Source organism: Ranitomeya imitator, chromosome 6 (genome assembly GCF_032444005.1).
Source record: "Ranitomeya imitator isolate aRanImi1 chromosome 6, aRanImi1.pri, whole genome shotgun sequence".
NCBI lineage: Eukaryota > Metazoa > Chordata > Amphibia > Anura > Dendrobatidae > Ranitomeya > Ranitomeya imitator.
The window spans coordinates 57,900,322-57,912,601 of record NC_091287.1 but is presented as its reverse complement, the minus strand read 5'-3'; the positions used below and the strand labels follow the sequence as shown (position 1 = coordinate 57,912,601).

The 12,280-nt window shown below is 54.1% G+C and overlaps 1 protein-coding gene across 1 annotated transcript in view; it reads right to left on the bottom strand.

Moving 5' to 3' along the window:
• The window catches only part of PITRM1 (pitrilysin metallopeptidase 1), a 99,392-nt gene that overhangs the window by 37,073 nt on the left and 50,039 nt on the right, over positions 1–12,280 (bottom strand). The window contains exons 14-15 of the mRNA XM_069729693.1: positions 2,931–3,069; positions 45–161 (exon numbers count right to left, since the gene is read on the bottom strand). Coding sequence (XP_069585794.1) covers positions 45–161; positions 2,931–3,069 — 256 coding nt within the window. The remainder of the gene's footprint in view (positions 1–44; positions 162–2,930; positions 3,070–12,280) is intronic.

Sequence of the window (12,280 nt, the reverse complement as noted above, 5' to 3'; positions counted from 1 at the left end):
TACTCCCTTATCATTCACTGAAGCCTTCATTGCACTGGGCTCACCTGCATAGGCCAATTCCAGATCTGTATGTGGGATTGTTGGTTCGATGTCAGATACTTTGAGTGCGGGGAGACAAGAAGCATCCTGGGGTTTACTCTGCAGCTCTAGTAGCTGTAAACCTGAAATAATACAAGTATTTTTATTGAGATAAATTAATAGTTGGGGCAAAAAACTAGAGCAGTACGGCAGAAGGGAAGTTCGCAGACTTCTACTGTTATTTCTCCCCCTGTAGCCTTACACTGACCGCCAATGGTGTGATATATGGACTTTTCTTCATATTATTACTGCCCTCTAACAATTACAGGATAGGTGATCTCCAATTGTCAGAAACAGAGGGGCTCTAGGTCTAGGCATCCTTTTGCTATAAAGCCCCACAGTAAAAGTTTTGCAAAGCATGGTTTCTTTATTTGCAATGTCCCTGAGTAGGAAAGTGCAGTCTGAACAGCGCACCCACAGCGCTCACTGTAAATGCTCCTGTCAGAGAATCGAAGTGGAATTTAACAAGTTAATAGATGCGGGCAATACGCCGCTCTATTTGCAGTTGTTAGATGGTGGCTGAATAACAACCATTATTTGCTGGGAACAGTGCAAGCACCATTTCTGAGCGCTCTCCATTAGTGCTGAGCGAATATACTCGGTACTCAAGATTTCTCGAGCATGCTCGGGGGTCCTCCAAGTATTTTTTAGCACTCGGAGATTTAGTTTTCAGTGCCGCAGATGAATGATTTACATCCGTTAACCAGCATAAGTACATGTGGGGATTCCGTAGCAAATCAGGCAACCCCCACATGTACTTATGCTGGCTAACGGATGTAAATCATTCAGCTGCGGCGCTGAAAACTAAATCTCCAAGTACTTACAAATACTCGGAGGATACCCGAGCATGCTCGAGAAATCTTCAGTAACGAGTATATTCGCTCATCACTACTCTCCATTCACCCCTTGCCGGACAGCGCTGCACGCGCACTGCAATCACCTGCCGACCAGCGCTGCACGCGCACCGCAATCCCCTGCCGGCCAGCGCTGCACGAGCACAATACCCTGCCGGCCAGCACTGCATGCACACCGCAATCCGCTGCCGGCCAACGCTGAAGGCGCACCGCAATCCGCTGCCGACCAACGCTGAGGGCGCACCGCAATCCCCTGCCGGCCAGCACTGCACATGCACCGCAATCCCCTGCCGGCCAACGCTGCACGCGCACCACAATCCGCTGCCGGCCAATGCTGAACGCGCACCGCAATCACCTGCTGGCAAACGATGCACGAGCACCACAATACTCTGCCGGCCAGCACTGCACGCACACCGCAATCAGCTGCCGGCCAACGCTGAAGGCGCACCGCAATTGCCTGCCGCCAACGCTGCACGCACACAGCAATCCGCTGCCGGCTAACGCTGCACATGCACCACAATCCCCTGCCGGTCAACAGTGCACGCACACCGCAATCCGCTGCCGGCCAATGCTGAAGGCGCACCGCAATCACCTGCCAGAAAATCCTGCACGAGCACCACAATACCCTGCCGGCCAGCACTGCACGCACACCGCAATCCGCTGCCGGCCAACGCTGAAGGCACACCGCCATTGCCTGCCGCTAACGCTGCACGCACACAGCAATCCGCTGCCGGCCAACGCTGCACATGCACCACAATCCCCTGCTGGCCAACAGTGCACGCACACCGCAATCCGCTGCCGGCCAATGCTGAAGGCGCACCGCAATGCCATGCCGGCCAACGCTGCACATGCACCACAATCCCCTGCTGGCCAACAGTGCACGCACACCGCAATCCCCTGCCGGCCAACGCTGAAGGCGCACCGCAATCCCCTGCCGGCCAACGCTGCACACGCACCGCAATCCGCTGCCGGCCAACGCTGCACATGCACCACAATCCCCTGCCGGCCAACAGTGCACGCACACCGCAATCCGCTGCCGGCCAACGCTGAAGGCGCACCGCAATCCCATGCCGGCCAACGCTGCACATGCACCTCAATCCCCTGCCGGCCAACAGTGCACTCACACCGCAATCTGCTGCCGGCCAACGCTGAAGGCGCACCGCAATCCCCTGCCGGCCAACGCGCACCGCAATCCCCTGCCGGCCAACGCTGAACGCGCACCGCTATCACCTGCCAGCAAATGCTGCTCGAGCACCACAATACCCTGCCGGCCAGCACTGCACGCACACTGCAATCCGCTGCCGCCAACGCTGCACACACACCGCAATCCGATGCCGGCCAACACTGCACACACACCGCAATCCGCTGCCGGCCAACGCTGCACACACACCGCAATCCGCTGCTGGCCAACAGTGCACGCACACCGCAATCCGCTGCCGGCCAACGCTGCACATGCACCACAATCCCCTGCCAGCCAACAGTGCACGCACACCGCAATCCGCTGCCGGCCAACAGTGCACGCACACCACAATCCGCTGCCGGCCAACGCTGCATGAGCACCGCAATCCCCTGCAGAACAGGGTTGCACGTGCATCACAATCCCCTGCAGAACAGCGCTGCACGCGCACCACAATCCCCTGCACAACAGCGCTGCACGCGCACCACAATCCCCTGCAAAACAGCGCTGCACGCGCACCATAATCTCCTGCAGAACAGCGCTGCACGCGCACCACAATCCCCTGCAGAACAGCGCTGCACGCGCATCACAATCCCCTGCAGAACAGTGCTGCACGCGCACCACAATCCTCTGCAGATCAGCGCTGCACACACACACGGTGATACCCTGCATACCCACGCTGCATATGCATTTTGATCCTCTGCCAACCAGCGCTGTGCGTGTACTGTACTGGTTGTTAAGGGGTTACTCATTTATCAAAAATTTTAGAATTTGCTGGAAAATCAGTTGTGTAATTGATGTGTCAAAAAGGTTATAGTCACCTTTCTCATAGACTTGTTTTCTCTCTTCTTCATTCAAAGCCAAAACCTTCTGGTTCAGTTTTTCATTTTCTAATTGATCTTTCTTCTCGTAATAATTTTCGTCAGGACTCATAGACAATGTCATGGTGTGCAAATTATCCTGTAATATAAAGGGAGCGATAAGCAATTTTTATTTGCAAACTTGGGTAAACTATGACAGTCTTAGGCCATGTGCACACGTTGCGGATTTCACCGCGGATCTGCAGCAGTTTTCTATGCGGTTTACAGTACCATGCAAACCAATGGAAAACCCAATCCACTGTGCACATGCTGCGGAAAAAAAAATGCGCAGAAACTCAGCGTTGTTTTTCCCACAGCATGTCAATTCTTTGTGCAAATCTGCAGCGTTTCTGCACCCACTGACTTGCATTGAGTCGGGCACATCCGCAGCAAAACCACAGATGTAAAAAAGATCTGCGGTTTAGCTGCAGGGGAAACGCTGCAGATCGTGAGGAGGGAAGTGTGGGGTGGAGACTGTGCATGTATGTGTGGGCCGGGTCTGCGGGCTGTCCGTGGGTCTACAAGGACGTCTGCGGGGGTTTGTGCGGGTCTGCCGGGCGTGTGTGTTAGTGTAGGCATCGTCCGATGGGACTACAAGTCCCACCGGCTATGCCCGCTACAGAGAGTGACACAGCCAATGATGGGACAGTAGTAGTCCCATCATCCGGCTACTGTGTTGAATGTAGATAAAGAAACATACACATATACAGTACATACAACATATGACATACAGAACATACAACATACAGTACATACAACATAGAGTACATACTCACCATCACCTTGATCTCTGAAGCCCTTGCCCATCTGTAAAAAATATTAAAATAATAAACAAACAATATACTCCCTGTGTCCACAGATATCCAATTAATATGAGTGTCCCACGACGATCTCCCGTGGAGAGCTGCCACATCAGCTGATGCGACCACTCTCCAGGGGCTCCAGGATACAATCACGGAAGGTATCTTTCCGCATTGTATCCCTCCGCCTCTGTGAGAAATAGTTCCTACTCTCACTTTTGGCACTGCTGTGTGGGAAAATTCATACACAGCTTTGCCATAAAGTGAGATCAATGAACTCAGGTAACCTCTTCAGTGATGCACTGCAGGAGCCATTGTCTCCTGTCAGTGTGTCACTGGAGGCCTATAGAGCAGTGACATCACCCGATGTCACTAGTCTATAGGGAAGATCGTTGGTGGACACTCGCTATTAATTGGACTAAGGAGGAAAGTGAGTATACGGTTGATTTATTATTTTTAATTTTTTGCAGGCGATCGAGTATGGTAAGTATGGTGAAATTAAGAATATTAAATACTTTTTTCTGGCTGTGTTTTTTTTTTTATTTTTTTTTTTTAACTCTCACTACTATAGGATTAGTAATGGATAGGCGTCTTATTTACGCCTCTCCATTATTAACGGGCTTAATGTCACCTTACATTAGCAAGGTGACATTAACCCTTTTTATTACCCCATATCCCACGGCTACAGGGGAGTGGGAAGAGAGGGGCTACGTGCCAGAATTGGCGCATCTTACAGAAGCGCCATTTCTGGGGCGGTTGCAGGATGGTATTTGTAGCTGGGGGGGGGGGGGGGGGGGGGCAGGCAAATATCCATGCCCCTCTCTAGGCTATGAAAATCAGTCCGCAGCTGTCTGCGTAGCTTTTCTGGCTATAAAATATAGGGGGACCCCACGTCAATTTTTGTGGGGGGGTCCCCCTATTTTAACAGCCAGTAAAGGCTACGCAGACAGCTGCGGGCTGATATTAATAGCCTGGGAAGTCTGTCGATAGGCGACAGATCTGTCGATAGGCGACAGATCTGTCGATAGGCGACAGATCTGTCGATAGGCGACAGATCTGTCGATAGGCGACAGATCTGTCGATAGGCGACAGATCTGTCGATAGGCGACAGATCTGTCGATAGGCGACAGATCTGTCGATAGGCGACAGATCTGTCGATAGGCGACAGATCTGTCGATAGGCGACAGATCTGTCGATAGGCGACAGATCTGTCGATAGGCGACAGATCTGTCGATAGGCGACAGATCTGTCGATAGGCGACAGATCTGTCGATAGGCGACAGATCTGTCGATAGGCGACAGATCTGTCGATAGGCGACAGATCTGTCGATAGGCGACAGATCTGTCGATAGGCGACAGATCTGTCGATAGGGGACAGATCTGTCGATAGGCGACAGATCTGTCGATAGGCGACAGATCTGTCGATAGGCGACAGATCTGTCGATAGGCGACAGATCTGTCGATAGGCGACAGATCTGTCGATAGGCGACAGATCTGTCGATAGGCGACAGATCTGTCGATAGGCGACAGATCTGTCGATAGGCGACAGATCTGTCGATAGGCGACAGATCTGTCGATAGGCGACAGATCTGTCGATAGGCGACACTGTCGATAGATCTATCCGTCATCTATCTATCTAGCCCATTCCTTCTATTTATCTCTGTTCTATCATCTATCTCCTTCCTTCTATCTATCTATATCTGTCTATAGAAGGAATGAGATAGATAGATGATAGATATAATAGATAGAAGGAATTAGAGATAGATGATAGATATAGATAGATGATAGAAAAGATAGATGACAGATAGATCTATAGATAGATAATATCTATCGATCTATGTATAGATCTATATACCCATAGATCTATCTGTCATCTATCTATTTTCTACCTATATTTATCTATCTGTCTCTCTCCGTGTAATGGAGTGCGGGTTGGACAAATGTAAAAGAGGAGGTTGGACAAGAAATGACATCACAAATTTTTTTTTTTGTTCAATAATACATCTTTAGCTTTCAAAAACGCATCAAACACACCTGCGTTTTCTGCCAAGAGATGCAGATTTAGTGCAGAAAAATCTGCAGGCAAATCTCCAACGTGTGCACATACCCTTAATTCAGAAAATGCTGGAGTAAAAGGGTAAAAAAAAATAAAAATAAAAAGTATCATTAGACACATGCCTCTTAATAAATTTGCAGCACTTTTGCTCATCAGCGCAGATCTACGCCTGCTAAGATTTGTTTCATCATTGATGCCAGATTCTGGTGTAGTTTATAATAAATCAGGTGGTGTGTGAACAGCCCCCTTACACCAAGCTCCCACTTTGTAAAAATTGTCAATGAAAAAACAGGATTTTTGGTTGCTTACCGTAAAATCTGTTTCTTGGAGCCTCCATTGGGGGACACAGGAACCATGGGTGTATGCTGCTGCCACTAGGAGGCTGACACTATGCAAATAACAAAATTAGCTCCTCCTCTGCAGTGTACACCCCACCGACTGGCATTAAACTCTTCAGTTAGTGAGAAAGCAGTAGGAGAAAGAACAAGGTTGAAAAACCATAACCACAAACTTGAGAACTGTAAACGTGAGAACAGTCAGAGAACATATAACAAAAAACATTGGGAGGGTGCTGTGTCCCCCAATGGAGGCTCCAAGAAACAGATTTTACGGTAAGCAACCAAAAATCCTGTTTTCTTTATCGCCTCTCATTGGGGGACACAGGAACCATGGGACGTCCCAAAGCAGTCCCAAGGGCGGGAAAACAGACTTCCATCAGGTCAGAGGACTCACCACTGCCGCCTGCAGGATCCTTCTGCCTAGGCTGGCGTCCGCCGATGCGTAGGTATGGACCTTGTAAAATTTGGCGAACGTGTGGATGGAAGACCAAGTTGCCGCTTTGCAAAGCTGTAGGGCGGAAGCCCTGTGGTGCACCGCCCAGGAGGCGCCGACTGCCCGAGTAGAGTGAGCCTTAATCCCAGGAGGGGGCACTCTGTTCTTGACCCGGTAAGCCTCCAAAATTGCCGTTCTGATCCAGCGAGCAATAGTCGCTTTAGAAGCCGGCTGGCCTCTGCGCGTGCCATCAGGAATGACGAAAAATGAATCCGTCTTCCGGAAAGAGGATGTTCTATCCAGATAAATCCTCACTGCCCTGACTAGGTCCAGCTTGTTCAACGATCGCTCCAGAGGATGAGTCGGAGCTGGACAAAAGGAAGGTAGAACGATGTCCTCGTTGAGGTGGAAGGTGGAAACCACCTTAGGAAGAAAAGAAGGTGGAGGTCGGAAGACCACCTTGTCCTGGTGAATGACCAAAAACGGAGGGCGGCAAGACAGTGCCGCCAGCTCGGAAACGCGGCGAATGGACGTGATGGCCACAAGAAAGGCCACCTTCCAAGATAAAACTGATAGAGGAATCTCCCTAAGAGGTTCAAAGGGAGAAACCTTCAGAACGTCCAGTACCAGGTTTAGGTCCCATGCCTCCACAGGGGCCCTGTACGGCGGGACGGCGTGGGCTACCCCCTGAAAGAAGGTCTTAACCTGTGGCCGAGAGGCCAAGGTCTTCTGAAAGAGGATGGAAAGCGCAGAGACCTGACCCTTCAGGGAACTAAGAGCCAGGCCCGAATCCAGTCCTGCCTGAAGGAAGGCCAAAAGAGAAGGCAGGGAAAAAACCATAGGCGGCACGCGGTTGGACTCGCACCAACGGAAGTAGGCCTTCCAGGTGCGGTAGTAGATCCTGGAAGACGAAGGCTTCCGAGCCTGAATCATGGTGTGAATGACCCGGTCCGAAAGGCCGGACGCTCTTAGAACCGCGGTCTCAACAGCCACGCCGTTAAACTGAGCGACCGAGAATTCGGGTGGCAGATAGGACCCTGGGACAGCAGATCGGGCCTGTCTGGAAGGCGCCAGGGAGCGTCCGCGAGAAGGTTGACGAGCTCCGCGAACCAAGCTCTCCTGGGCCAATCCGGGGCGATCAGGATGACCGGCACCCCTTCCGCTTTGATCTTCTTCAACAGTTTGGGAAGTAATGGAAGGGGTGGGAACAGATAGGGCATCTCGAACTGTGACCAAGGAATGGCCAGAGCATCGACGCCCACTGCGAGAGGATCGCGTGACCTGGAGACGAATTGTGGAACCTTCCTGTTGATCCGAGACGCCGTGAGATCCACATCCGGAGTTCCCCATCGAAGACAAATCTGATGGAAGACCTCCGGATGCAGGGACCATTCCCCCGCCGCGAGACCCTCGCGGCTGAGGAAGTCGGCGGCCCAGTTTTCTACGCCGGGGATATGCACCGCGGATATCACCGGAACCGTTGCCTCTGCCCAAAGGAGGATCTTGGACACCTCGGCAAGGGCCAAGGAGCTCCGAGTCCCCCCCTGATGGTTGACATATGCCACAGCCGTGGCATTGTCCGTCTGGATCCGGACTGGAAGGCCCCTGAGAATCCTTTCCCAATGGCGGAGGGACAGAAAGATGGCCCGAATTTCGAGGACGTTGATCGGCAGCGCGGACTCCTGTAGCGACCAACGGCCCTGAACCGTCAGGTGGCGAAAAACCGCACCCCAGCCGATCAGGCTGGCATCCGTTGTCACCACCTGCCAGTGAACCGGAAGGAAGGACCTGCCCTGGGAGATGAGAGGAGACGTCAGCCACCAGTTGAGAGACCGCTTGACCCGAAAGGAGAGTCTGATCGGCCGATCCAGGGAGAAGACCGACCTGTCCCACTGAGACAGAATGGCTTGCTGAAGGGGTCGAGAATGGAATTGGGCGAAGGGAATCGCTTCCAAGGTAGCTACCATCCTCCCCAGAACCTTCATGGCCGATCGGAGGGAGGGAGGCCGAGGACCCTGGAGCAAGAGAATGTCCCGACAAAGGGTGGATCTCTTGTCCTTGGGAAGGAAGACTCTGGACTGACGAGTGTCGAAGAGCATGCCCAGAAAGATGATGCGCTGAGAAGGAATAAGGCAGGACTTCTTCCGGTTGACCAGCCATCCGAAACGGGATAAGGTGTCGAGAACAATGGACAAGCTTTCGTGGGCCTGAGCAAAGGACGGAGCCTTGATGAGGATGTCGTCGAGGTATGGAAACAGAACCAAGCCTCTGACTCTCAAAATGGCCATCAGCGCCGCCATGATTTTCGTGAACACCCTTGGCGCGGTTGCGAGACCGAACGGCAGGGCGACGAACTGAAAATGATCTTGTTGCACTGCGAAGCGCAGGAAACGGTGATGTCCGGGAAATATTGGAACATGTAGGTAGGCGTCCTGGATATCTATAGAGCATAGAAATTCCTGAGCCTCCATGGAAGCAATTACTGAACGAAGGGATTCCATCCTGAAGTGTCTCAGGCGAACCCTCCTGTTCAACAATTTGAGGTCCAGAATGGGACGAACCTTGCCGTCTTTTTTCGGTACCACAAAGAGGTTCGAGTAGAAACCCGTGTACCGTTCCTTTTCTGGGACGGGAACGATTACCCCGGATTTGAGCAGAGAAGCGATGGCTGCGAAGAAGCCCGGAACCAAAGCGGGATCTTTTGGAGGACGAGATTGGAAGAAACGATCTCTGGGTCGGGAGGCGAACTCTATTTTGTATCCCGAAGACACAACTTCCCTGACCCATGCATCCTCTACTGCGGAAATCCAGACGTCCCTGAAACGGAGAAGACGGCCCCCCAACCTGGGAGTTGGGCTGGAGTCTTGCCGAGAGTCATGCGGAAGTGGATCTTCCAGTCCTGGGCCTGGACGATCTACCCTGGGAATAGCGAGGACGCCAGGACGGAGTGGGCCTGAAGGACACCGCCTTCTTCTCTTGACGTGCCTGTGGCCTCTGTTGCTGCTGGGAAAAGGAGTTTGACGCAGCGAAACGACGAAAAGGCCGGAACGAGCGAAACTGCCGTCTAGGAGGAGGGCGACGAGGTTTAGCCTGGGGGAGAAGGGAACTTGTGCCCCCAGTGGCGTCCTTAATGATCTGGTCCAGCTGGGAACCAAAGAGACGAGAGCCCTGGAAGGGCAGACTAGTGAGGGACTTTTTGGAGGACAAGTCCGCCTGCCAGGCCTTGAGCCAAACGGTCCGGCGGATGGCAACGGCATTGCTGGAAGCCTGAGCCGCACAAGACGCGACATCCAGGGAGGCGGAAACCAGGTATTCACCAGCGTGGGAAATCTGGTTGGCAAGTTCCGCTAATTGCGCGGGAGGAGCCCCGTCCAGGATACCTCGCCGCAGATCCTTGGCCCATTTTGAGATGGATTTTGAGGCCCAAGTGGAAGCAAAGGCCGGGCATAGCGCTGCTGAAGCCGCTTCGAAGGCAGATTTTGCGAAGGATTCTATAACTCTGTCGTTAGAGTCCTTCAGAGACGCTCCGCCGGACAGTGGGAGCACCGTGTTGGTGGACAGCCTGGACACAGGTGGATCCACCGAGGGAGAGACCGTCCAATTGGCGGTAAGATCTGGTGAAAAAGGATATAACACCCCCAGGCGTTTTCCCCTCTGAAAACGTCTGGTCGGATTCTCTCTCTCTCTGGTCAGGATTTCCTCGAATTCAGGATGAGGGGCAAAAAATCTTGAAGGTGGTTTGGCCCGTCTAAACGAAACCGCCTGATCTGCGGGTTCCGTAGAGGGATCCTTAATGCCGCAGGTTTGGTTTATAGCCCGAATGAGGTTCTGGACCGACTCACTCATGGTGGCGATTTGGCTAGGATCCAACTCCGACATCTCCTCTGAGGGCGCATCAGATAAAGCCTCGCCTGACTCAGGGGAGGAGGAACGGTGCGACACCAACCGCGGGGGAGGGCCGTGCGGCGAGATGGAACGCGAAGAGGACTCAGACCGACGTTGCTGTCTGGACCTTTTGTGGCTAATCAAGGAGGGCTCGGGCGGCGGTTCCTGCGACCCGCTGGCCACTGCAGGGGTCTGCAGGGGTAACCGATCCAGCGCGGACACCAGGGTTTGAGACACCCGTGTTAAATCGGCCACCGATTGTGACAGAGAAGCGGCCCAGCCTGGGATGGGGGGATCACTCTCGGGCGGAACAGCCGGGGGATCCTGGGCGGTGGGAACAATCGGGTTGCTGCAGGACTGACACAGCGGGGAGGACTGACCTGAGGGAAGTTTGCTGTTACAGGACGAACATGCAAAGTACGTGACTAAGGCAGAAGATGAAGAGGTAGGGGGACGAGAGCGGCCCCCTTTAGAGGTAGACATTTTTAGGGACCCTGAAGATGCCAGTGGGTTAGGGGACAGTGGGCAGAGGGGGGTGTCAGTCTGCAGTGCAGCTACTCACGGACCCGGTCCTGGAAGATGTCCCACTTGTCCTCGGCGGAGAACTTCCCTGAGGTGCTGATTCTGCGATGCTGAGCCACAGAAGATGCGAGTGCTGCTGCTGTGAGAAGCGGTGCACACCGGCCGAGGGACCCACGAGGAAGGGGGTGGAGCCAGACGCAGAGGCGCCGGTGGGCAGGGCGCAGTATGTCGGGCGGGAAAGAAGCCCGCCCGCAGAACCGGAAGTGAGGAGCCGAGAAACCGGAAGTAGGCCCCGGCGTAAGCCGGGACCTAAATTAGAGACCGGCGCCGCCGGAGAAGGGAACCGCGGCGCCGGAGCAGCGCGCCGCAGAGTCCGAGAAGAGCGGCAGTCCGCCAAGGCTGCCCGAACGGAACCGGCGGGGCCGCGGCGCCAGAGGCAGGCCCCGGCAGAAGCCGGGACCCAAACTAGAGGCCGGCGCCGCCGGAAAATCGCGGCGCCGGAGAATCGCGGCGCCGGAGCGTCGCCAGAGGATCGCGGCGCCGGAGCGCCGCCTGAGAATAGCGGCGCCGGAGCGCCGCTGGAGAGTGGCGGCGTCGGAGCGCCGCAGAAAGCAAGCGGCACGGCACCCTGCCAAGGACGCCGTGCAGACACAGGACACACCGCGGCCGCCGAGAAGCGATGGGGGAGCGGCGCGGCAGCCCGCCAGGCCGAGACTCCACAAGGGAGACACCGTGGCTGTGCGGCCGCCAATGAAGGAGAGCCCCGGAGGAAAATGAGCCACAGCCCCCGTGGCTGTCCCTGGGATCCCCCCAAAACAAACGCCATGAGGGAGGACCGGGGGACATCTGGAGAAAAGATCCCGGGGGAATGGAGAGCCCGCCAGGGGGAAATACTCACCTAAACATCCCACGCCGTTACTAACCTGAGGGGAATGAGACGTCCACGGAGCTGTGATGGACGTCCTCGTCTCCTCCGACCGACAGGCTCTGGTAGGCGAGTGGGTGGGGGACGGAGCCAGGACCGGACTTCTGAGCACGCTTCTGTGCTAGGATCTTGGTCCTGGAGAGGGATCTATGAGGATACGGGGTGGCAGTACACGCCGTACTCATAGTCCGTATTGTGGGACTACAGGCGTGACTGCTCACCCTGTATCCCTCTGGAAGAAAACCTGAAAAGAAACGACGCACATTGAGGTAGATAAGGGTCTAATGAAAGACCCGTGTCCACCTCCTACTGACACTAAGCTAAACTGAAGAGTTTAATGCCAGTCGGTGGGG